Here is a 24,863-nt window from a genome sequence, read left to right on the forward strand (position 1 = left end):
CCGGCGGGCGGACGCCGCGCCGCGCACCCATGGACGGCCCGGCCATCATCACCCAGGTGACCAACCCCAAGGAGGACGAGGGCCGCGCGCGGGGCGCGGGCGAGAAAGGTGAGCAGGGGCGCGGGTGGGCGGGCGCGGGCCGGGGGCGGGCGCACTCCCCGCGCCGCAAGAGTTGGCTGCCGCGCGCCCGCACGGGCCTGGGGGAGGGGTGCGCCCGCGCAGGAGGGTGCGTGGGTGTGGGGGTGAGCCCGCAGGCGAGGCTGTGAGCGGGTGGCGGTGACCCTGACGCGCTGCGAGTTTAGGTTTGCGCTCCACCAACGGAGAAGTTGTGAGCGTGTGTGTGCGTGTGTGTGTGTGTTGCTGGCAGGTTGTGAGTGCTTGTGCCCTTTGGGTTTTGTGTGTGCACGAGACAGAGAGGTTGTTCAGGGTGTGTGCGTCTACCAGAGAGGTGCGGAGGATGCTGTGCACCTGACAGGTTGTGAGTGCGTGTGTGTGCACTTAAACGTGTGTGTGCGGACACGCCAACTGAGAGTGTAGGGGTGTGTGTGTGTGTGTGTGTGTGTGCGTGCGCACCTCTCGCAGAGGTTGTGCGTGCATGTTCTCCTGCCAGGCCGTGAGGTTCTGTATGTACCTTATGTGCAGGTTTGTATGTAGCCAAGAGGTTGTGGAGTAAGTATGTGTGTGCATGAGCGTGAGCCTGCAGAGAGGTTGTGTGTGTGTTCCCTACTGACGGGAGTTTGTGTGTGTGCATGGTGTGCCTACACCACCAGCTGGCAGGTTGAATACGCTGTGTCCATGGACTGGAAGGTTGTGTGTGTTTGTGCACTCACGCGAAGGCTGTGGCCTGTCTGTGCCATATGTGTGCACCAGTGAGGCCGTGTGCATGGGTGTTTTAGTTGGTTGTGCAAGTGCTGGGGAGGCAAGGGTGGGGGAGGCATTGCCTAAGCTATTCCCCCTTTTTCGACTTCTGGTCTCAGTGACAACAGCCCGTTGGGAGTGTCTGCTTGGTCTGATGCTCCCTGGGCCCTTTTAGGGCCGACCTCTAACACAGACTCAGGGAGCCCTTAGGGTGCCAGGTGTGTCCCTTCTCTCTGTGCTGCAATGCCTGGTTTGATTTTAGCACATTTGACCCCATCACCCACTTTTGTCTCCTCCTCGTTCTTTTTCTTTGTGCCTCTGCCCCCCTCTGAGACTTGATGTCCCCCTTTCTTATGTGCCCTGCTTAGTGTCCCTCTAGTGAGTTGTCCTGAGGTCTTTGAAGGGCCAAGGAATCTGGCTTGGTCTGTTTTGGTGACTAAAGCCTGCCCCCCTCTCTTCCTGCTCTGCGCCCCCCAAACACCTGGACTAATGTCAGGAGCAGCCCACCAGGACACCCTCCCCCCACCTAGCCTAGCCTGGCTACGGCCAACTCTGGGAAAGAATCAGATTTCTTTCCATGTGTTATGACCCTTGCTGTGCCAGCGGGGTAAGTGGTGCAGCCCATCTGAGGAAGTGGGGTGAAGGTGGGAGGAGACAAGCCCCTGTCTCTTTCCAAGCAGGGACCACTGGGCAGGCCCATCAGAAAAGGCAAGAAACCGCCAGAGGGACCCCCAGATTGGGGATTTGTCAACCCATTTGCACTTTCGTAAACCAGGAACATTATGTGTCTGCAGACGCGTTTTCTTTCACGCGGAATTAGAAATCAAACTCCCCCAGGCATTTTTCTGTGCCTAACAAACTAGCTACAAAACTAAGCGAAGAGGGTGCTTCAGGTTCATCTGTATGTCTCTTTGGGCCCAAGTGGGCAACACTTGTTCTGACCTTTCTGCCATCAGGACTGTCAGTTGGAGCCCTGACCTGTGGGTTCTGGGCCTGGTGTGTCCTCTCATCGAAGGTTTAGTGGGAGGCACGAAGGTGGTTTGGTGCCTCTGCTTCTCACCCACTCTGGATCGAGTGCTTTGCGTGATGCTTTGCCAGAGCGAGAATCCACAGCTGTTATGAAGAGAGGTGTGGCATAAAGCAGAGAAATAAAGCAGGACCTTAGCCCTCCTGCTGCCCCCAACCTGAGTCCAGGAGTGGGGTCCTCCCCAACACTCTCTCTTCCTCTAGCTGCTAGGCTTTTTAGAGTCATTCTATCCAAAATCCAAGCCACGCACAAATCGTCAAGGATGGTGCTTATTCTATTCAACCTGTTTACATTACTTTTCATGGCGATCTTTTATTATCTTTAACAGCTTATTTTGTTTGTTTTCTAGTGTCTGGCTGGCTGATTGTTATCTGATTAGGCCAATACTTGCTGCTCGGGGCTGGGGTGGCTAGCCAGTAGATTCTTCTTGCCGAAACATTAAATAATACTTGATTCAGTTTTTCACTTTTAAAAAATGGAAAAAAAATTGGTCAGTTACGACATGGCAATAAACTTCAGAGCCAAAATTTGGAACAGCTTCTTCATATTCGTACATCACTAAATAGGTTCGGGGATGTTTCTAGCTTAAGCATGTTGATCTGTTTAGATGGGCACAATATAGTTTACATAATTTTAATTTTAGGTAAACACTTAACCATTTTGTTTTTATTTGTGGGGCCTGGAATGTTGTAAGATTTTGTGGGAGCAAAGAGACACACTGTGGGTTTCAAAAAAGTTTACTTTATCATTTATTCTGTAAAACAGGAATAGTAATGAGTGCTTTTGTGTTTGATAGGAGGGTTAAATGAGATGATGTATGTTAAACCTTTCTTTAGGTATGGATTTGTAAAACGAAGAATAATAACACATAAATACTAAACGTTGGCTCTGGTGTTTTGCACGAACTGAATTACTCCTTGACACATTGCCACGTGGTGGTGCACTCCTTGGAGACGACTGTCACGATTGCCACCAACAGCCTGGCCTGTCAGGGAAGATTTATTTCTTAGCTGTGTTTGATTTGGTTGACAGTATAAAGATGCAGAGACAGATTTCCCTGTTAGTTCAACTCAGCCTGCTTTGCTGTCTAGACATTTACTCTTACAAATCAATAAGAAAGGTTAGTACGGTGGAAAAGTGGACAAGTTCATGAACAAGGAAGTCCTAGCATAGAAGAGCCAATCTGTCCCATAAATGTATGAAGTGATGCTCTACTTCATGTGACATAGTTGCATGCATCAGTTTGGTTAAGCACTTAAATGACAACATTCAGAGTAAATAAAAGTTTTGGGAAGTGGATACTCTTACAGACTTTTGTTGGAGAATACAATCAATACAGACTTTTTAGAGGATAATTTAGCACTGAATTGTTTAGGAACCTACCTGGCTGCAAGTAACAGACAACTGGGCTTACCCTATGGCGTAAACCAATGGATTTTATTCCCACACAGCTAACAGTCTGGAGGTAAGCTCCTGCTGGCTGTGGTTCAGCAACTCCTTGGTACCAGGCCTGACATCACCATGATTTCTCTTGGCTTCTGTTCTTGTTGTAACATAGCTGCCACCCCTCCAAACACCACAGCCACCTTCAGGGCAGAAAACAGCGGCAGTCATGTCTGTCCCTTTTACCTGGAAAGCAAAAACGTTTGAGGACTGGTCAGCAAACTTTTGCCGGTGTTTATTTAGCAAGAACTGGGTCACACGGCCACCCCTAGCTGCAAGCAGAATGAGTTTCCAGCTTTTCCAGCCTTTGTTATGGGAGGCAGGAGATGATTAGAAATAGGTGGGAACAAAGTGTTGGTTCAGCCAATCAGCGATGTTGGCCGTATCTTCAAACTTGTAGTTCTACTTCTGGGTGTTTCTCCTGGAGAGGTGCCCTCATATGTGATCAAAGAAACACGTACAGGAATTTTCACTGATGGGTACATTGCTTGCAGTAGCAAAAAATCCATTCTGAGTTCACTGTTTTATAAGATGAGAAATTTAGGTTCAGTTTTTTGCTGTTGAAGCAATTAGACATAAATTGTTGGAAAGGCTATCCTTCCTCTTTTGAATTTCCTTTGTATCTCTGTCAAAAATCAGTTCAGCATATTAGTGTAGATCTCTTTTTTTAAAATTTTTTTAAACTTTTATTTATTTTTGATATAGAGACACAGAACGCAAGCAGGGGAGGGGCAGAGAGAGAGGGAGACAAGATCTGAAGCAGGCTCCAGACTCTGAGCTGTTAGCACAAAGCCGGATGTGGGGCTCAAACCCACGAACTGTAAGATCATGACTGGAGCCAAAGTCAGACGCTCAACTGACTGAGCCACGCAGTCCCCCCTGTGTAGGGTCTCTTGTTCACTAATCTACCATAGCTATGTAGTAAGTCTTGAAATAGGATGGACCGATTTCTCCAATTTTTTGTTCTTTTTCAAAAATTATTTTAGCTGTTCTAGTTCTGTTGTTTTTCTATATGCATTTTACAATAACCTGGTCTGTATCTACAAAAGATCTTGCTGAGATTTTGATAGGAATTGAATTTAACTTGTATATAAATTTGGGGAGAACTGACATCTTTACTATGTTGAGTCTTCTAATCCATGAACATGTTATGTTTCCCTGCTTATTTAGACATTCTTTGATTCTTTCATCAGAGTTATATAGTTTTCAGCATGCAAGTCCTGTTGATGTTTTGTTAGATTAACATTTAAATGTTTCTCTAGCTTGTTTTAAGTGATCATATTGTACTTTTAATTTTGGTCCAAGTGTTCATTGCTATATAGAAGTAGAATCGATTTTTGTATGTTTGTCTCATATCCTATGACCTTGCTGAGCTCACTTATTAGTTGTAAGAGGCTTTGTAGATTTCTTGCAGTTTTTTACACAAACATATCAAATAAGAACATTTATATTTCTTCATTTCTGATTTGTATGCTTTTTATTTCTTTTTCTTGCTTTATCGCACTCACTAGAACTTCCAAAGTATGTTGAATAATAGTGGGGAGATTGGACAACCTTCCCAGTGGGAAACCATTCAGTCCTTTACCATTAAATGTAATGTCAGCTGTAGGGTTTGTTTTTTGTTTTTTTTTTTTTTTTTGATGTCTTTATCAGGTTGAGGAAGTTTCCCTGCATTCCTATTTTTCTGAAAGCTTTTAGCAAGAATGGATGTTATTATTTTTGGGTAGTACCTGGGTAGCTCAGTCTGTTAAATGTCTGACACTTGATTTCGTTTGGATCAGGTCATGATCTCCTGGTTCATTCGTGAATTTGAGCCCTACATCGGGCTCCTCAGTGACAGTGCAGAGCCCTCCCATGCACTCTTTCAAAATAAATAAACTTTAAAAAAATTTTTTTTAAAGGATGTTATTTTGTTGTGTAATTTTTTTGCATCAACTGATATCGTCCTGTGAGTTTTGCCTTTAGTCTGCTAATGTGGTAGATTACATTGATGGATATTGTTAAGAGTTTTTACCTCTGTATTCATGAGTGATATTTGTCTATAGTTCCTTTTTTTGCATTGTCTTTATCCGTTTTGGTGTCAACTTCACAAAATAAATTGGGAAGTGTCCTCTCTTCTTTTTTCTGGAAGAGATTATGCAGAATAGGTGTTAAGTCTCCAGTGAAATCATCTGGGTCTGGAGATTTCTTTGGGGGAGAGTTTTTAATTACAAATTTAATTTCCTTAACAGTTATAGAGCTATTCAAATAATCTCTTTCACGTTGGCTAAGTTATAGGTGCTTTTTTTTTTCAAGATTTGACTATTTCATGTAAGTTGTCAAACTTATGTGTAGAGTTGTTCATAATATTATTATCATATTATCTGTTTGGTTCCTGTAGGGTTTGAAGTGGTATACTCTTTCATTCCTGATATTGGTAATTTTTGTCGTTCTTGCTATAGATTTCTCCATTCTCTTGATCTTTACAAAGAATCGGGTCTTTGATTCATTAATTTTCTCTATGCTTTTATGTCTTCAACTTCAATGATTTCTGTTCTTTTATTATTTCCTTCCTTTTGCTCGATGTGAGTTTATTTTGCTCTTTTTTCTTGGTTCTCGAAAGGGAGCTTAGATTGATTTGAGACTTTTCTTTTTTTAAAAAAAAATTTTTTTTTAATGTTTATTTATTTTGGGGACAGAGAGAGACAGAGCATGAATGGGGGAGGGGCAGAGAGAGAGGGAGACACAGAATCGGAAGCAGGCTCCAGGCTCTGAGCCATCAGCCCAGAGCCTGACGCGGGGCTCGAACTCGCGGACCGCGAGATCATGACCTGAGCTGAAGTCGGACGCTTAACCGACTGAGCCACCCAGGCGCCCTCTTCTTTTCTAATGTATGCATTTAGTGCTACAAATTTTTCTCTTAACACTACTTTTGCAATGTCCCACAAATTCTGATGCTACATTTTCATTTTCACTCAGTTTAATGTATTTTTTAAAAATAGACTTTATTTGTTTAGAGCAGTTTCAGGTTCATGGCAAAATTGAACAGAAATTAGAGTTCCCATGTGACACTGACCCCACACATGCACAACCTCCCCTGCATTGACACATTATTATCACCTGAAGCCCACAGTTCACATTATGGCACACTCTTGGTGTTTTACATTCTGTAGGTTTTGACAAATGTGTAGGGACATGTATCTACCATTGTAATGTCATACAGAATCGTTTCCCTGCCCTTAAAATCCTCCCTGTTCTATTTATTCATTCCTCCCTTCCTGCAGCCCCTAGCAACCACTGATCTTTTTACTGTCTCCCTAGTTTTGCCTTTTCCAGAATATTACATAGTTGGAAATCATGCAGTATGTAGCCTTTTCAGATTGGCTTCTTTCACTCAGTAATGTGCATTTAAACTTCCTCTGTTTCTTCCTGGCTCATTTTTTTCTAGTACTGAATAGTATTCCATTGTATGCATGCACTGTAGTGTGTCCATTCACCTACTAAAGAACCTCTCAGTTGCTTCCACGTTTCAGCAGTTGTGAATAAAGCTGCTATAAACATCTGGGTACAGGTTTTCCTGTAGACACAAGGTTTCAACTCATTTGGGTAAATAGCAAGGAGCACCATTGCCGTCTAGTGTGGTAGGAATATTTTTAGTTACGTAAGAAACTGCCAAACTGCCTTCCAAAGCGGCTGTATCATCTTTAGTTTTCAGAAGTTTAGTTATGATATGTCTTGGTGTGGATTTCTTTGGGTTTATCCTGTTTGGAATTTGCTCAGCTTCTTGAATTTGTAGAGTGTGTCTCTTGCCAAATTTGGGACGTTTTCAGCTATTATTTCCTGAAATGCTTTTTCAACACTGCCATGTCTCTTCTCCTTCTGGGACTCTAATGACACAAATATTAAATCCTTTGTTATAGTCCATGGGTTTATCAATGCTAACTATTCTTTTTTCTTTTCTCTCTGTTGGTTCAGATTGGATAATTTCTGTTGTCCTGTCTTAAGTTTTTTTATTTGTTCTTAGTTCCCTCCATGCTGCTGTGTATCTCCCATCCACTGAGCTTTTTATTTCAATTTTTGTATTTTTTAGTTCTAAATCTTCCATTTAGTTTTTCTTTCTATCTTGTATTTCTCTCCTGAGACTTTCTATTTCTTTGCTGAGGCTTTTTATTTTCCTCGTTTGTTTTAAAGTGCTCCTAATTGTTTTTATCATAGCTGCTTTATTTTTTTCTTTTTTAAAATTTATTTTGAGAGAGGGAGAAGGAGAGAGAGAGAGAACTCAAGCAGGGGAGGAGCAGAGAGAGAGAAAGAGGGAAAGAGAATCCCAAGCAGGCTCTTGATTTCCAGCCCAAATCAAGTCAGATGCTTAAGCAACTATGCCACCCAGGTACCCCTCATAGCTGCTTTAAAATCTTTGTCAGAGAAGTATGACATCTCTGTCATCTTGGTGTTGGCATCTATTGATTGTCATTTTTCATTCAATTTGAGAATTTCTGGTTCTTGATGTAAGTGAATTACAATTGAAATCTCGACATTTTCATACTATGTTATGAGTCTCTGGATCTTATTTAAACTTCCTGCTTTATTTGGTTTTCTCTGAAACTGCTCCAGCAGAGAACGGAGGGGAGGGCGCTGTCTCATTATGCCAGATAGATGTAGAAGTCCAGGATCTCTACTTGGCCTCTTTTGACACACTGCTGTGCAGGGAGGGAGTTTTCAGCTCCCACATGGTCTCTACTGAACTGCATTGGGAGTGGTCTCATGCCACTGGGTGCTGGGAAACCCCTGCCTCCTCCTGTGCCTCCTCTGGCACTGCTCCAGTGGGAGGAGGACTTCCTTCCTTCTAGGTAGGGATGGAAGTCCAGGCTGGCCACATGGTCACCACTGACACCTCTGGGAGACAGGGGAACTCTTTACCAGTTGTCAGGTTTGGAAGTTCCTGCTCCCTACTTGGCCTTCTCTGACACTACCCTGGCCTCCTAACACCCTGATGAGGGTAGAATTCTAGGTACTCAGCCAGTTTTGCTGGCACGGGTGAGGAGGGGTGTGTGTGTGTGTGTGTGTGTGTGTGTGTGTGTGTGTGTGGTGATTGGCTGCTGTAGAGCAGTTATTGTCTGAAAGTTTTGTGTGTTGCCAGACTATCCCTTTCCTGGTCCCTTAGTTATAAAGAGTAGTCTTTGGAGGGAATTCCCGTCTGCAACTGTTGGTGTTCGCCTTACCACCTTCTTCAGCTAAGTCTGGGCTGTTAGAAAAAGAAAGCTCAGAGATCACTGCAATGTCATTTTAAGTTTCAGAGCCCCTAGCTGGTCTGTCTTCTTCCACCTTTCAGAATCTTCTTATGTTTACTTTATAAACAGTGCCCAGAGTTTTTAGTTATACTTAATGGAAAGAACCAGAAGTATGTCTACTCCATGTTCCTGAAAGCAGAAGTCCCGATTGACTTTTAGACCGCTCCAAATTAAGTGTTTTAAGGAAGACTGGAGTTGGAAAGTTGTCATTTTCAAGGTTTATTTCAACATTGTGCTTATGATCAATGTAAAAGTCAAAGTGACTTAGTGCTTTGAGAATCTTGATTGCCCCCTAAAAAGAGAATGATAATTAATTCAGTGGAAAATCAAGGCTAGATCAGTAGGGCTTCAGTGACAATTGTTGTTTAAACAACCTTTAAAAAATGCTTCCATAAGCTTTGGTCTTAACACCAGAATTTTTTAATCAGAGTTCATAGTATCCTGATTTAAATATATTTTTGATCTCCTATTCCATTTGGTTGGCAAGCATGTTTAAACTTCTATCTTTCATTTTATTTCTCAAGCAAGAAAGCATCAATTTAAGTCAATAGAAATGTCTTCATAGGATAAACACAAAGGAGCTCATCTCTGGATTTAGCACTCATGACCACCACACATGGCTTGCTGGCCAGTGACTGGAAAAGTCTGCTTCCAGCCTGACTGCTCTGGAAGGAGGTTTTAGAGCTTCAGGAACTTGTCCCAGACCGTACTTGAGTGGCACGTCCAGGTTGGAGAGGAACCCCATTTGGAATGGACTGGGTTTTCAGGAGGGACCACAGAGCTTCGAGTTTAATTCCGACATAGGTGTATGTTCGTATGTGTTTACTTACCTACTCATCTGTCTTCCAGTTTTATTAAGATATGATTGACATACAACACTATTTAAACTTAAGTTGTACAGCGTGATGATTTGACGTACATGCATGTTGTGAAATGATTACTACAGTAAGTTTAGGGTGCATCCTTCACCTCGTATAGTTACAAAACAGAAAAACCACCTTTTTTGTTCTTATGATAGGGACTTTTGGGATTTACTCTCGTAGCAACTTTGAAATATACCCTACAGCAGCGTTGACTGTAGTCGTCGTGTTGTATGTTACATCTCTGATGCTTGTTTATCTTACAGCTGGAAGTTTACAAGTTTGTACTTTAGGGTCACTTCACCCAGTCCCCGTCCCCCACTCCCTGCCTCTGGCAACCACAAATCTGATCGCTTTTTCTGTGAATTTGGTTTTTTTAGATTCCACGTATAAGTGAGATCACACGGTATTTACTATTTTTGTCTGTCTGACTTCTTTCACTTGGTATAATGCCCTCCAGATCCATCCCTGTTGTTACAAAGGGCAGGATTTCCTTCTTTCTTATGGCCGCATAACATTCCATTGTGTAGGCATACACCTGGTCTTTATCCATTCCTCTATTGATGGACACTTAGATTGTTTCTAAGTGAATAATGCTGCAGTGAACATGGGGGTGGGGAGGGCAGGTGTCTCTTTGAGATAGTGATTTTGTTTCCTTTGGATATATACCCCGAAGTGAGGAAAAGGCCTTGGTCTCTTTTACTGATGTGGAGGGTAGGGGAAGTAGGATACATGATGCAAGTAGATTCACTGGGTCTTTTCAGCCAGGAACCGGCAGAAGTCAGGACATACTCTGGCGACCAATGATTCTAGATTTAAATGTACATATATAGTTTTAATGTATGTTTTTTTCACTTGCTTTGTCAGTAACGTATGATGCCAAGGTCAGGGAATGTAAGGAGTCTCTTGGGTAATGTTAAAGGCATAATGTATACCTTCAAATTTATTTTCTAGATCTTGATTTATCAGACATTTAGAGTTTAGTATTTTTAATGACTTATCTTTCTGTTTAAAGTCTACTTTCTTTAAATAGTTTTCTTTCCTTTAATCTTTTAACATATATCCTCCTATCTTCACAAAGTGAGGATGCATATTCAGTGCTATATTTAAAATAAAATTAAGCAAATATTTGCTTTTATGGCTCTGCATAATGGAGCACTGGGTCAGGATGTGGACATTTTTGTATTGGGGATCAGGACTGAAAACACTGGTGGCATAGTTCTCTGAAAGCAGGGAATAATAAACACTGGTCTTTATGGATGCTAAGGATTATGTAATCACCTAAGTAATAGCTCATTTTGATTCTGAGTAGCTGCTTCAATTTAAAAACTGAAAGGTTTCTTTGTAATTATGATTTGTATTAAGACTATTTGCCAGAATGTTTTAAAATCTGGGTACTTAAAAGCGCTTTAAAAACTGAAGAGAAGTGGCTTAGCACCTGATGCCCAATAGTGGTCGTACTTTTCATAGTTAGTATTTAACCCAGGCTTTAAATGTTTTTAGGGTATCTTGAAGAACAAACTGTACCACCTTGTCAACATGGCTTGAATGAAACATAGCCTTTCAGTACCAGAAGTCAGTATTCCAATAAGAATTTATACTGTACTTTACATTGTACCTAATACCTCCTTCTGCATTCTGATCAAGATTAAGCTTTCATGCTTAGCATGTCATTAAATTTGTTCTAAGTATTTGGCTCACTTATGTTCAAGTCAGAAACCATTGGCCTTAATTCCAGAGACTTCAGTCAGAGCCATATTTTCTTTCCCCTTTTTGAAGAAACAGCTCAACACGTTCATTTGGGTTTTGGTTAGAACAGATACATTTCATAGCAGTCATCAAACAGTGTGCAGTTTGAGTAGCTTATTAATAACTCTGTCAGATATTTATTTATTTTAACTCTGTCAGATATTTAAACAGTTATTGGTGAGCATTAATGTTTCTACTCCATAGCACACCCTGTATCATTGCCGAAGGCCTGACCTCTTCTTTTGAATTTTTTTGAGTTTGATTTTATATCGAGATAAATTTGCAGACAATAAGAATCACTCTTTTTGGCCTAAGCCAAGGTTCCCAATTTCTGTGTTGACAAACTCAGGCAGCTATATAACCAGCCCCACAGTCAAGATGGAGGATGTTAACATTGGTATCAAAATACTCCCTGTGCCCCATTGCAGCTGTTCTCCCTCTACACTCAGCCTCCGACAATAATCTGTTCTTTTCTCTATTGTTTTTTGCCTTTTCTGGAATGTCATGTACTAAATGGAATCCTGCAATATGTAGCTTTTTGAGTTTGGCTTCTTTCACTTAACCTGATGCCTTTGAAACTCATCCAGATGGCTGCATGTGTTAGTGGTTCGCTCACATTTATTGCTGGGTAGCGTTCAGTTGTATGGAAACGTCGCAATTTAAAAGTATATGTTTCGCTTAAAAAAAAAACAAAAAACCTGCCAAACTACTTTCCAAAGTGGCGGTACTATCTTGCATTTCCATCAGCAGTGTGTGGCAGTTCCAAGTGCTCTGCATCCCTGTCGGTCCTTGGTACCATCAGTTTTCTATTTTAGCCATTGTAGCAGGTATCTATCTATTGTCATGGTTTTAATTTGTATTTCCCTAACAACTGTCAGTGCTGAGATTCCTTTTATGTGCTTGCTTGCCATTTAGATGAAGTCTGTGGTTAGTTGTCTGTTCAAATTCTTGCCCATTTTTTAAAAATCGGACTGTTTGATTTCTTCTTATTGAATGAGAAGGTTCTTTGTATATTCCGGATACACTTTTCTTGTTGGTGATATGTTTCGCAAGTATTTCTTCTCAGTATTTGGCTTGTCCTTTCATTCTCTTAGCAACTTCTTTTATTTTCCAACTTTTTAAATTGTAGCGAAATACAGACAACATAAATTTTACCATCTTAACCATTTTGAAGTGTACAATTCAGTGGCATTAATAAGTACGTTCACACTGTTATGTAATTATCACCACCATCCATTTCCAGAACGCTTTTCATCTGGTAAAACTGAAACTCTGTCCCCTTTAAGCAATAACTCTCCTTTCCCCCCTCCTCCTAGCCCCTGCAGTGACCATTCCGCTTTCTGTTTCTGATTTTGGCTATCCTAGTTACCTCAAAGAAGTGGAATCCAGAGGTATTTGTCTTTTAATGACTGGTTTATTTCACTTAGTTTAATGTCCTCAAGGTTGATCCATGTCGTAGCATCTGTTAGAATTTCCTTCCTTTTCAAGGCTGAATAATATTCCATCATATATACAGTTGACCCTTGAATAGCTCCGAGGTTAGGGACACTGATCCCCTGACGCTTTTGGAAACCCATGTGTAACTTTTGCCTTCACAACAGCTGAAACTGCTAATAGCCTGCTGTTGGCAGCAAGGCTTACTGATGACACGAACCTTTAGTTAACACATATTTTGTATGTTATATATTATGTACTCTATTCTTACAAAAAAGTAAGCTAGAGAAAAAAATTTTTTTAATCTTAGCAGTTCTCTTTAAAACAAATTTTTTTTAATGTTTATTTATTTTTGAGAGAGAGAGAGACAGCATGAGCAGGCAAAGAGAGAGGGAGACACAGAATCCGAAGCAGGCTCCAGGCTCTGAGCTCTCAGCACAGAGCCCGACATGGGGCTCAGACTCACGAACTGTGAGATCATGACCCGAGCTGAAGTCAGATGCTCAACCCGCTGAGCCACCCAGGCACCCCAAAAAGAAAATATTTTTGAGAAAATCATAAGAGAAAGTATACATACAGTACTATACTGTAAAAAATCCACATATAAGTGGGCCCATACAGTTCAAACCTGTGTTTTTCAGGGGTTGACTGTATTGTATATATATTATATATATATAGTGTATACATATCATACATACTGTATACACTTATGTATATGCCGTATATAAAATATCCCGCGTTTTGCTCATTTATTCATTTGTCAGTGGACACTAGGTTGCTTTTGTGTTTTAGCCATTGCGAATGGGTATATACCCAGGAGTGGAACTGCTGCATCACACGATGATTCTCTTTTTTTAAATATTTATTTATTTATTTTTGAAAGAGACAGGGAAAGGGTATAAGCAGGGGAGGGCCAGTGAGAGAGAGAGAGAAGGAGAGAGAATCCCAAGCAGGCCCCGCACCATCAGCGCAGAGCTTGATATGGGGCTCGATCTAATGAACCGTGAGATCATGACCTGAGCCCAGATCAAGAGTTAGATGCTTAATCAGCTGAGCCACCCAGGGGCCCCTCATATAGTAATTGTATATTTAATTTTTTGAGAACCAACCATACTGTATTCCATAGCAGCTACACCATTTTACATTCCCATCAGGTATATAAGGATTCCAAATTGGGGTGCCTGGGTGGCTCAGCTGGTTAAGGTCTGACTTCGACTCGGGTCATGATCTCATGGTTCGTGGGTTTGAGCCCTGCATTGGGCTCTGTGCTGACAGCTCAGAGCCTGGAGCCTGCTCTGATTCTGTGCCTCTGATTCTCAGATTCTGTGCCTCCCTCTCCCTCTACCCCTCCCCTCTCTCTCAAAAATAAATAAACATTGAAAAATATTTTTTTAATTAAAAAAAAAGAGGATTCCAAGTTTTCCACATCCTTGCCAATACTTGTTATTCTCTGTCTTTTTGATAGCAGCTACCCTAATGGGTATGAGATGTTGATGTCTTCTGAAGAGCAGAAATTGAAGTTTATTTGTTTGCATATGGATGTGGCAATTGTTTCCGCCTCATTTATTGAACAGAGCATTCTTTCTCGATTGTATTGCTGAACCTTTAGTAAAAACCAATTGACTGTATATATGTGGGTCTATTTCTGGATACTGTACTCCTTAAATTTTGATCGCTTCCTTAATGTGAAGTGGTGTTAAGCTTAATATAGTACCAGTCCTCCCTCAGAAGTAAATTTTTGGTCATGATTTAAGCGGAAGAGAAGACCAAGACATTTTACAATCTGGCAGGAAAGATTTACTCTGCATTTTGCAGTGAGGAGGTGGGGGGCTCTAAAAGACAAAACCTATGACTTCCTCCACTCTTTTTTTAGGAACTTACCCAAACAGATTTTGTACAGTATATCTTTTTTGCAGATTTAAAATCGGCGCTGAGAATTTCTTTTCATCTTGAGCATCCTTATGGAGAGACCTAATACAAAAGTACGAGAGGAGATAAACAAGCATTTGAGTTTAAAAGACAGCCTCCCATCGTTATACAATAGTATAAAAATAGTGACTATCTTGATGGAGTCTAAGAGAACAAAGGAATAGAAAAGCACCAGGAGAGAAAAATGTGCTGAAACCCCAGCTCTGCAGAGAGGGCCTGGGCTCTGGAGGGTGTGAGGGATACCTTTCAGGCTGTCCCCATGTGTCGGCAGGGCGGGGGAAGGAAGTGCTGACACCGTTTGAAACAAAAGGGCAAAGCCAGCTCATTAGCTGGGTAGCTTCATTTCTGTTGCCCCCAGGTAAGTAAACAGGTGAAACTTCCCTGAGAAAGAAACCCTCATCCAGGAAGTGTGACCCAGTTTGGATAGAGATCACAGTTGTGCTGGCCGCTAATGTTAAGATGTCACTTAGAAAATAGTATAGCGATGATCAGAGCCTCAGAGATGGGAAAGCCTGGGCAAATGGCTAATCTCCTTTTCTATCTTCCTACCCCCTATCTGGGCTCTCATTCCAGTTCTTCCTCTGTGAGGCTGCTGGAGGTGAATTTCTGAAGCACAGCTCTGATCATGCTGCTGCCTGCTTAAAGCTATTTCTCAGTGATTCCCCATTGGCCCCAAGAGAAGAACATGATGTTGTATAACCCATAAGCCCTTCATGGACTGACCCTAGACCACCTTTACAGTCTCCTGTCCAGGGACTTCTCTTCTACACCGTCATGAACTAACATGCTTTTCTTTTTTGCTCCATTGTGTATGTCCTGGTTCACCTTACTAAGATGCCTTTTTCCTTATGTGCCTGATGGATTCTTAGTCGTCCTCTAAGATCCAGCTCACGTGTTACTTTCTCTTGACACCTTCTTGTACTGCCTGAGCAGGATGCAGTAAATAGAGTGTAATATTTAAAGGCATAGGCTTGGGGCGCCTGGGTGGCTCAGTCGGTTGGGCCTCTGACTTCCGCTCAGGTCATGATCTCACGGTCCGTGAGTTTGAGCCCCGCATCAGGCTCTGTGCTGACAGCTCAGAGCCTGGAGCCTGTTTCGGATTCTGTGTCTCCCTCTCTCTCTGACCTTCCCCCGTTCATGCTCTATCTCTCTCTGTCTCAAAAATAAATAAACGTTAAAAAAAATTTTTTTAAAGGCATAGGCTTGCGTTTGAATTCTAGCTCCATCACTTATGAGTTGTGTGAACTTTGACAACTTAATTAACCTCTCTGAGCCTTGATTCCATAGTAGTTAACACTTCCTAGGATTATTGTGAGGATTAAACAGTATAATATATGTATATACCCATATATGTATTGCATATCAAAGTACATAAATATGTAATAAACATTTCTTCTTATTATTTATATTATTTCTAATTCATTTATTCAGAAGCACTTATTTAGCACCTTCTGTGGTATTCACCCATACCTGGTACTTGGAACGCACAGATGGGTGAGACCTGCCCATATATTTGAGGTGCTCAAACATAATGTTCTAAAAAGAGGCTATGCAAAGTGCCATGGAAGCTACTATTTATTTTATGCCTACTGTATGCCAAGTACTTTGCATGCGTATCTTACTTCATCCTCGAACAACCTTCAGATGGAGGTATGATAATCCCTATTTTATTTTATTTTAAAAAGATGTTTATGTATTTATTTTGAGAGAGGTAGAGAGTGAGGCAGTGGGGGAGGGGCAGAGAGAAAGGGAGAGAAAGAATCCCAAGCAGTCTTCAAGCTCAGCACACGGAGCTCAATCTCGCAACCATGAGATCATGACCTGAGTCTGAATCAAAAGTCGGACACTTGACTGACTGAGCCCCCCCCCCCCAGGTGCCCCCATAATCCCTATTTTATGTCCGTGGAAACAAAGTCTCAGAGAGGTTAAGTAACTTGCCTGTATGATGTAGGTATAGACCTACCAAATAGTAGAGCCAGGAGTTAAATGTAGTCCGTCTGACTCCGTTAAAAGGAAATGTAGGAAATCTTTGGAGAATATGGTAAGCTCAAAAGATTTACATCTTGAAAGACAGCAACCATATTTTTCCAAAAGATGCTTCTTTTTGCTTCTGCCAGAGGCAGCATATTTAACAGGATAAATTCTAGGGCTCACCCAAGTTGACAGGCCACATTTTCTTACAATTTGTGCTCTGTTATTTATATAACAAATTCTGTGTCCTTGAGTCTTACTGTTAACTCTTTACCCGATTCATATTCACTTGTATACTGTGAACAGTTAGAAGTGAGAGAAGGTAAGGGCCCAGAGTCCAACAGCTTTCATCTCTAAAATTCTGAAAGTGATAGGTTTCACTCTTACCGTTTACACTCTTTCTAGGTGTGTGATTAAATAAAAGTGGAGTTTTGAGGTCAGAGTTCTTAGCAGCAAACCACAGAAACCGTGTAAACTGTTTGAGACAGAAAGGAGTTTGTCAAAAGGTTTTAGTGACTTGTAGGCCCTCTGATTTGGCCAAAGAATTAGAGTTGGCTGTTTCACAGCTAGGGAAGAATGCTTAATTACACCTTAGAGTTATTCTAGTAAAATAATATACTGCTGCCCTCACCTGCTGATGATTCAGCTTAGCAGCATCACCAGAACAGTACTTGTTCTCCCTTAAACTTGGTGTTCATTTTCTAGAAACTGTAAGAAACAAAACGAAGCTAATTGTTTTTTGCTTTTTAAAGTAAGCTCTATGGCCACCATGAGGCTTGAACTCACAACGCCAAGATCAAGAGTTGCATGCTTTACTGACTTAGCCAGCCAGGTGTTCCAGGAAGCAAATTCTTACAGGCCTGCTTGATTCTTTTTAGGTGGATGCTTTTGAGGAGCTGGGCTGAGATCTAGTTAGAAGAGATCTTATAGGAACAAAATCTTAGATAAATAAATGGAAGCATGCTCAAACAATGAAATCATATAAGGCAATTAAAGGGAATAAACTAGAGCCACACCTATTAACATGGCTAAACTTTAAAAATGTAACGTCGAATGAAAAAGCAAACCCCCTAATAACAGCTACAGTGTGATGCCATAAATAAATGTGAAAACAGGCAAAAACAGTTTTTGTATAGTGTGTGGATATATGCATATATAATAAAACTACAGAAGCATCCGTAGGAATGATGAATGACAAATTCGTAACAGTGGTTATTTCCTTTTTTTTAATGTTTATTTTTGAGGGGGGAGGGGCAGAGAAAGAGGGGGACAGAGCATCTGAAGCAGTTTCCAGGCTCTGAGCTGACAGCAGAGAGTCTGATGTGGGGCCGGAATTCACGAACTGTGAGATCATGACCTGAGCTGAAGTCTGACGCTTATGACAGCCACCCAGGTGCCTCAGAAGTGGTTGTTTCCCAACAGGGAGAAAAGGGAGTGGAATCAGGGATGGCTGTATAATTAATTCCGGGTGCATATTGAACATTTTTTGTTTTTGTTTGTTTTTATGAATTATTTTCTTGAGACAAGATTTTAAGCAAGATTTTAAGATGTGCTAGAGCTGGGTAGTTGGGTAGCCTAATATATAGTTGTCTGTTATCTTTATTCCTTGCACTTCTCTTTAAATATTTCATAATTAATAATGTTAATCCTGGACTTTGAGTATTAACATAAATTTTGAAAAGTACTGCCTCCTCTACATAGAGATAAATTCAAAGGAAGTGGTAAAAAGGCAGTTACTGAACTTAGTTGGTTCTTTTCCCAATAGGAGAGTGTTCAGGAAGATACCCAAAAAACTTGGTCATTGAGCTTTCCGGAAGGGGTTCAAGTGATCTCATTGCTAACTCAGGCTGTGCCAGATACGCAGATTGGAGCCAGGTCATACCCCAGTCCTATTATGTTTCTCTCAGGTGACCTTTCAAAGGGTGTCGTGAGTACTTGGTCTGGAGTCAGGTTGGCTTTGTGTGGAGTGCTGGCCACAGAAGTCTATGTTGGTTTAAACCGTCCTATTTACAAACGTGTAGTCAAATAGTCTTGGTATCATCAAAGGGAGGATTTGCTTGATTTGCCAATTCTACCCCATTATCGTGGGAATTTATTTTAGGAATAAAGGAACTGAAATGTTTAGTCAAGTCCTTTATATTAAGCGAAGGAAAATCATATTGGAAGGAGAACAAAGAGATGTGTGAAATGCAAAATCAAAAGGAGTCATCTTAAAAGAAATCAACTGAAAAAGCGTTTGAAGACCTGTGGCATCCCTCCTCGCACAGAGGCCCTCACTAAGGCTTTGAACTGATGCATCAGCATTTGGACTGGAGCTCTTGTGCCCTAGTCGTCTGGGCTGCCTCCAGCACTGGTTTTTCAGTGCAAGGGTTTTTCACCTGGAGTCCACTCCCAAGTGGTCCATGAGTAGAGTTCAGGGAGTCCCATCAACTTGGTTAGGGGAAGATATTACTTGTTAATTTTCAATGACCCCTAACTAAAATTTAGCATTCTTCTGTTATGAAGATAACTGGCGATAAACCACTGTAGTGTTAATAGTGCCTGTAACTTTGTCATCATGTCCGAGAAAGATTGACCTGTGGTTTTCTTTTCTTTAAATGCCCTTGTGAGGTTTTGGTATCAAGGTCATGCTGGCCTTAAAAAGCAGATTGGAGAATTTTATTCTCTGGGAGAATTTGTGTAAGGTTAGTTTTGTTTCTTCTTTAAATATTTAGTAGAATACCTTGGTGAAGCCCTTTGAGGCCTGGAGTTCCTTTGTGGAAAGGTTTTTTAATGTAGATTTAATTTACTTAAAAGGTACAGGGCTCTTCATATATCCTATTTATTCTCATATAAGTTGGAGCAAGTTTTTTTCCTAGGGATATGTCCATTTATCTACATTTTCAAAATAATAAAAGTTGTGAAAGTTGTTCAAACTGCCCTCTTTTTGTTGATGTTGTTGTTGTCGTTTTTAGAGAGAGAAAACAAGAGAAAGAGTAGAGGAGGGGCAGAAGGAGAGGGAGAGAGAGAACCTTAAGCAGGCTCCCTGCCCAGCGCAGAACCCAGTGTGGGCTGTGAGATCATGACCTGAGCTGAAATTAAGAGCAAGATGCTTAACCAGCTGAACTACCCAGGTGCCCCCAAACGGTTCTCTTTTTAATGTCTGTAGAATCTGTAATGCTGTACTCTTTTTCATTCTTGATATTAGGTAAAACTTTTAAAAATGAACAAAACCCAGAGTTCAGAAGGGTTTAGGGAAATGACAGCTATTGATGGGAATTGAAATTAGTACCATCTTTCTGGAAGACTGTTTTGCAGTGTATATCAAACGAAATGTGAGTATATTTTATCCAACAAACCATTTATTTATTTGTTTGTTTATTGTTTGTTTATTTTTGAGAGAGAGAGAGAGTGTGCACATATGAGTATGAGTGGGGGAGAGGCAGAGAGAGAAAGAGAGATTTTCCCGCACAGGCTCCACACTGTCAGCTCAGAGCCCAACACAGGGCTCAATCCTATGAACCATGAGATCATGACTCTAGCCAAAATCAAGAGTCCATCGCTTAACTGGGCTACCCAGGTGCCCCTACGTAACAACCCTTTTAAAAAGGAATTTGCCGGGTTGCCTGGGTGGCTCAGTCGGTTAAGGTGTCCAATTTTCACTCAGGTCATGCCCCCTGTTGGCCTCTGTGTTGACAGCTTGGAGCCTGGGGCCTGCTTCAGATTCTGTGTCTCCCTCTCTGTCTGCCCCTCCCCCACTCATGTTCTGTCTCTCTCTCAAAAATAAATAAACATTAAAAAAATTTTTAATAGGGACGCATGGGTGGCTCAGTCAGTTAAGCGTCCGACTTCAGCTCAGGTCATGATCTTGCAGTTTGTGAGTTCGAGCCCCGCGTCAGGCTCTGTGCTGATGGCTCAGAGCCTGGAGCCTGCTTTGGATTCTATCTCCCCCTCTCTCTGCCCCTCCCCTGCTCACGCTCTGTGTCTCAATAATAAATAAGCACTAAAAAAATTTTTTTAAATAGATTAATTAAAAGGAATTTGCCATAAATAACTTCGCAAATGCAAAAATATTCACCACAGTGTTATCCATAACAGCAAAAAACAAACAAGCCAACAAAAAACACCTGGAAACCAATCAATAGGGGACAGGGTAGTAATTATGTTAATTACATTCACTAGAATCATTTTTGCCAGTTACAAAAGTTAGGATATTGACATGGAAAAGTACCAGAGAGATACTGTTGGTTACAAAAAGCAAATCACAGAAGAGCGTGTAGAGTGTAGCCTCTTCTGTGTTAAATACATACTTCTCTATGTGAATGTATCCAAAGAAAATCATTTGGAAGTATAGTCTCCAAATTTCTTTTTGCTTTTCTGTATTGTTTAAAATGTTTGCACGAAGATGCATCATTTCTACAAAAATAGCAAAACTTTCTGACAAGCTTGGCAGTCACAAGATGAGAGGGTGGTTGGGGAGGGGAGTGTCAAAGCATTTTTCTTGCCCGATGGAGAATAGCCAGGAAGGAAGGAAAGCTTGAAACTATAAGAAAGAGGGGACAGTCAATTGAGTAAATCCCTTAGAAAGACAGGAGGGCCTGGACTCAGACACAGAAGTTAGCCTTAAAGGAGCAGGACAGCATTTCTTCCCAAAAGGGAGGGAAAGATGATTGGAGATACAGAGAAGTTCAGAGCCAAAAAGAAGGGAGATACGGACATTCACAACTCGTGGCTGCCGACTTCTTAGTGAAATCGGAGGTAAGGCCATTTGCCAAGAGTGGGGAATGAGAGTAGAATGAGGTCTTGAGACAAGAGGAGGGGGATGTGGGGTGTGGGCAGCAGAGCAGACTGGGGGCCTGATGAAACTTTTGAAAGGGCCCAGGGGTATGGCTGGGCAGGTTTTCTGTAGCAGAATGCACAATTGGTGCCAGGTTATAGGGCAGCACAGCACGCTTAGCAGAGCTTTGGAGGATGACAGAATTCAGGGTAGTGATGAGGGCAATTTAAATAATTGCTTTGGAATCTAGGACGCTTGGGAGGAACATGAATTAGAAAGAGTGCTAAGGGGGGCGCCTGGGTGGCGCAGTCGGTTAAGCGTCCGACTTCAGCCAGGTCACGATCTCGCGGTCCGTGAGTTCGAGCCCCGCGTCGGGCTCTGGGCTGATGGCTCAGAGCCTGGAGCCTGTTTCCGATTCTGTGTCTCCCTCTCTCTCTGCCCCTCCCCCGTTCATGCTCTCTCTCTGTCCCAAAAATAAATAAAAACGTTGAAAAAAAATTAAAAAAAAAAAAAAAGAAAGAGTGCTAAGGAAGGACTGGATATTGAGTTGGAATATGGAGATCCAAAAAGCCAGAGGACAGGTGTTCCTGGTCATTGTGGGGTTTCAGAGTATGACATGTTCCAGGGGACACAAGGTCAGCTAGGTGGTCATGGAGTATCAGGAATGGTTGTGGAAGTTGGGAAGGTCAGGGTTGTGATGTTGGGAGTTTCGGTGGTCTTCCTCATGGATGGAGCATTTTCTCAGGGTGGTGACAGGAGTTCTGGTTTCAAAGATAGAAAGGGCTGACTCCTCAGAGAAGGCTTAATGAAGAGAGGCGGAAAAGCCGTGGTCTGGAGCCACTGCAGGAGAGCAGGGAGTTTACTGACTTGCCCTCCTAAAGCTCAGGACCCTCGGTGCCAGGAGAAGTCTCAAGGCAGAAGACCTTCAAGGCTGATGGGAGAAGCCAGGTTTGCAGTGCAGGAAGGAGGCTGACAAGAGGAACGGGCCAGAAAAGGAGAAGAAACGCTCTGTAGAAGCCTCTTCGCAAAGGGATCAGGGGCAGGGACAAAGGGGTACAGATGAGTGGGCAAACAGTATGAGAGAGGGGCTTCTAAAGAGAAGTGAGCTGACAGGAGGAAGGTCTGAGCTGCAAAGGGGTGGAGCTTTGACTGCTGGATTCCCAGAGGAAATGCTGAACTGTACGTTTCTTAGCGCAGAGCGGTACCTGCTCACTACAGAGAGAACAGCAACTACAGATAAGCAAAAAGCAAAAACAAGTAAACGAAGCCGTAAGAACTACCCAAATCCCAGGGTCTTGGAGCTTTTCCCATTGACATGTTCTTCCCTCCTGTTCCTACTGCCGTAAATCCAGGTCAAGGCCACGTCATCTCTACCATAAGCTTGTCCTCTGGGTCATAAATCTCTCTCCCTGGCTGAGCCCCTGGGCCTTGCCCCGCCCCCTCCCCCCCCCCCCTTCCCATGTATAAACCAACACAGCCATCTTCCCCAAATAGCACTTTCCATTGTTGCTTCTCTTTGCAGGTCCCATCATATACTACATCCCTCCCTGGTTTTCAAGGGCGCCTCTAACTCGGGACCATCTTATTTCCCCACACTCATTTCCAGATATTTCTCTTTTCTTAGACATGCTTTATTTCCCTCCCAGCTCACTTTCCCACGTCCTCACATCTGGGTCTCTGTCCCCTCACTATGATGCCCGGCCTGTTAAGGATGACCACATCTTTCCACACTATTCCGCTCCCCCCCAACCCCCACCACCATGTGAAGGCCTGGTGCCTTACTCCAGCCCATAATGACTGATATTTGGCCTTCCAGGTACTCATCTGACCACCCCTTTTAGGAACTTATCAGTTGCATTTCAGTAAACACTTAGGTGTGTTGAGTATACTTTCGGTACACCGAGGTGAGAGCACAGGATTTAGAGCCAGGAGGAACCTAGCCCCCTGATATTACTGATGAGGAGCCTAAGATTGAGAGAGGCCAAAAGACATCCCCACAGTCAACCTGCAAGATGTTAATAAAGCGGATCCCAGAACCCTGATTCTCAGCCCTAAATACTACATGTTGAATTGAAATTTGCTCTTAAAATACAGCTTCTCTTTGATACCTGGGCGTGGAGCCCCAGAGACCCAAAGCAATAGTTATCAATTTTTACAATATGTTAGAATTAGCTGGGGAGATTTCTAAAAATCCAGACTTCTAAGCCCAGTAAGGGGAAACTGATTCAGTTGGTGTGGAGTAGGACCTGAGTATCTGCTTAACAAAACAAAACAAAACAAAACCAACCAACCAAACAAATGAAAACAGCTCTCCAGATGATCCTGGTAAAGATGATCCTTGGATCACCCTTCGCAAAACAGTTTGTGTCTTTCTCTTTGGAGCTCCCTAACATTGCCCCTGTAAACATTGTTAAGCTCTCCTGAAGCCTCCCATGTCAGGAGCAGGTTTGAGTTAAGCCACAACCATGTTACCATCCAGAACACACAAGCCACTAGCTCTGTGCTGTAACCTGTGTAACTTCTCAGGCTCAAACTGGCCTGGGGCCCGGCTGCTGCCCTCCCTTAATATGCTTGGCCATTTGGCCCCAGGAGCCAAATTATTTTTCAAAATACTTTTAGGCATACCTTGGCAAAATATTGATCGTAGTGGAATTCTTGTTGGAAACACCCCACTTGCCAAGGTGTTTCTGAGCACCTTCTGAAGTGTGGATGCCCGGCCTCTGCAGCCTGCCAGCTGTCTCTGCCACAGGACACCCAAGTAAACCAAACCCAAACAGGCACCTAGAGCTCGCCAAATCCCAGCACATGCAGCCCAGGGCCAGTATGACAAGGAGGAAAGGCACTTTGTGTAGCGATTAGGACAAGGCTCCGGAATCTGTGTTGGAATAATGAGGCTCTAAAGGCATGACTCACTGCTCTCCACAGTTATCAGTCTAGGAGTTATCAATGCCCTCCTTGTTGCCTGAGCGCACATCAGAGAAATGACTAATAACATGGTAATAGCTCTTCAGAATGCTGCCCGGACCTCTGAAGACAATTCAAATATGCCAGGTATTTCCTAGCCGTAAGGGCAAGCCTTGCATAATTTAAGAAATACACAGCGGTTTCGCATTTTGGTGCTTGATAAGTGGCAGTTACATAACAGCCTGTAACCACGCAGATGAGCAGAGCCAGAGGTGGGGGAGAGGGTGCTTCTAAAAGAGGTGTTAGTGCTGGAGTGAGGGGTGCAATAGCCGACAGACGTGGCGGCAGCTAAACCTTCACGAAGTTTGGGTCCGGGAGATCCACGCATGCCCATTATGGCACACGTTGGCTCGACAGCAGGAAAGACATCTCTCGACATTTACTATCAGGCTAACACCAATGGGAGGTATGAAATTTTTTCTCTCGTGAGCCATATTGCCAGTGTTTTCTCACTCCTTGGTAATGTTTTTAAGCTAAAAGTAGGATTGCCTCAGTCTCTGAAGTAATACAAAGCTGAATTACTCTCTGAAATCATATGTTCTTCAAACTTTTCTGTTAAAAGCTCAACTGACGGGGTTGCCAGAGCATCACCTCGCTGCGGTCAT

General features: G+C 42.4%; 1 protein-coding gene across 6 annotated transcripts in view; it reads left to right on the top strand.

The window, feature by feature from the left end:
* The first annotated feature begins 6 nt into the window (after positions 1-6).
* Positions 7-24,863, top strand: part of CTDSPL (CTD small phosphatase like) — a 121,249-nt gene continuing 96,392 nt past the window's right edge. For 5 of the 6 annotated variants that reach the window (XM_040479777.1, XM_040479778.1, XM_040479779.1 and 2 more), the window contains exon 1: positions 7-108. In XM_040479777.1, coding sequence (XP_040335711.1) covers positions 30-108 — 79 coding nt within the window. In that variant the 5' untranslated portion in view covers positions 7-29. Of the gene's footprint in view, positions 109-21,843; positions 24,665-24,863 lie in introns of those variants that run through there. The other variant, XM_040479781.1, reaches the window with a different exon arrangement.

This window comes from Herpailurus yagouaroundi, unplaced genomic scaffold, assembly GCF_014898765.1.
Source record: "Herpailurus yagouaroundi ecotype Mexico unplaced genomic scaffold, PumYag 159, whole genome shotgun sequence".
Taxonomy (NCBI): Eukaryota; Metazoa; Chordata; class Mammalia; order Carnivora; family Felidae; genus Herpailurus; species Herpailurus yagouaroundi.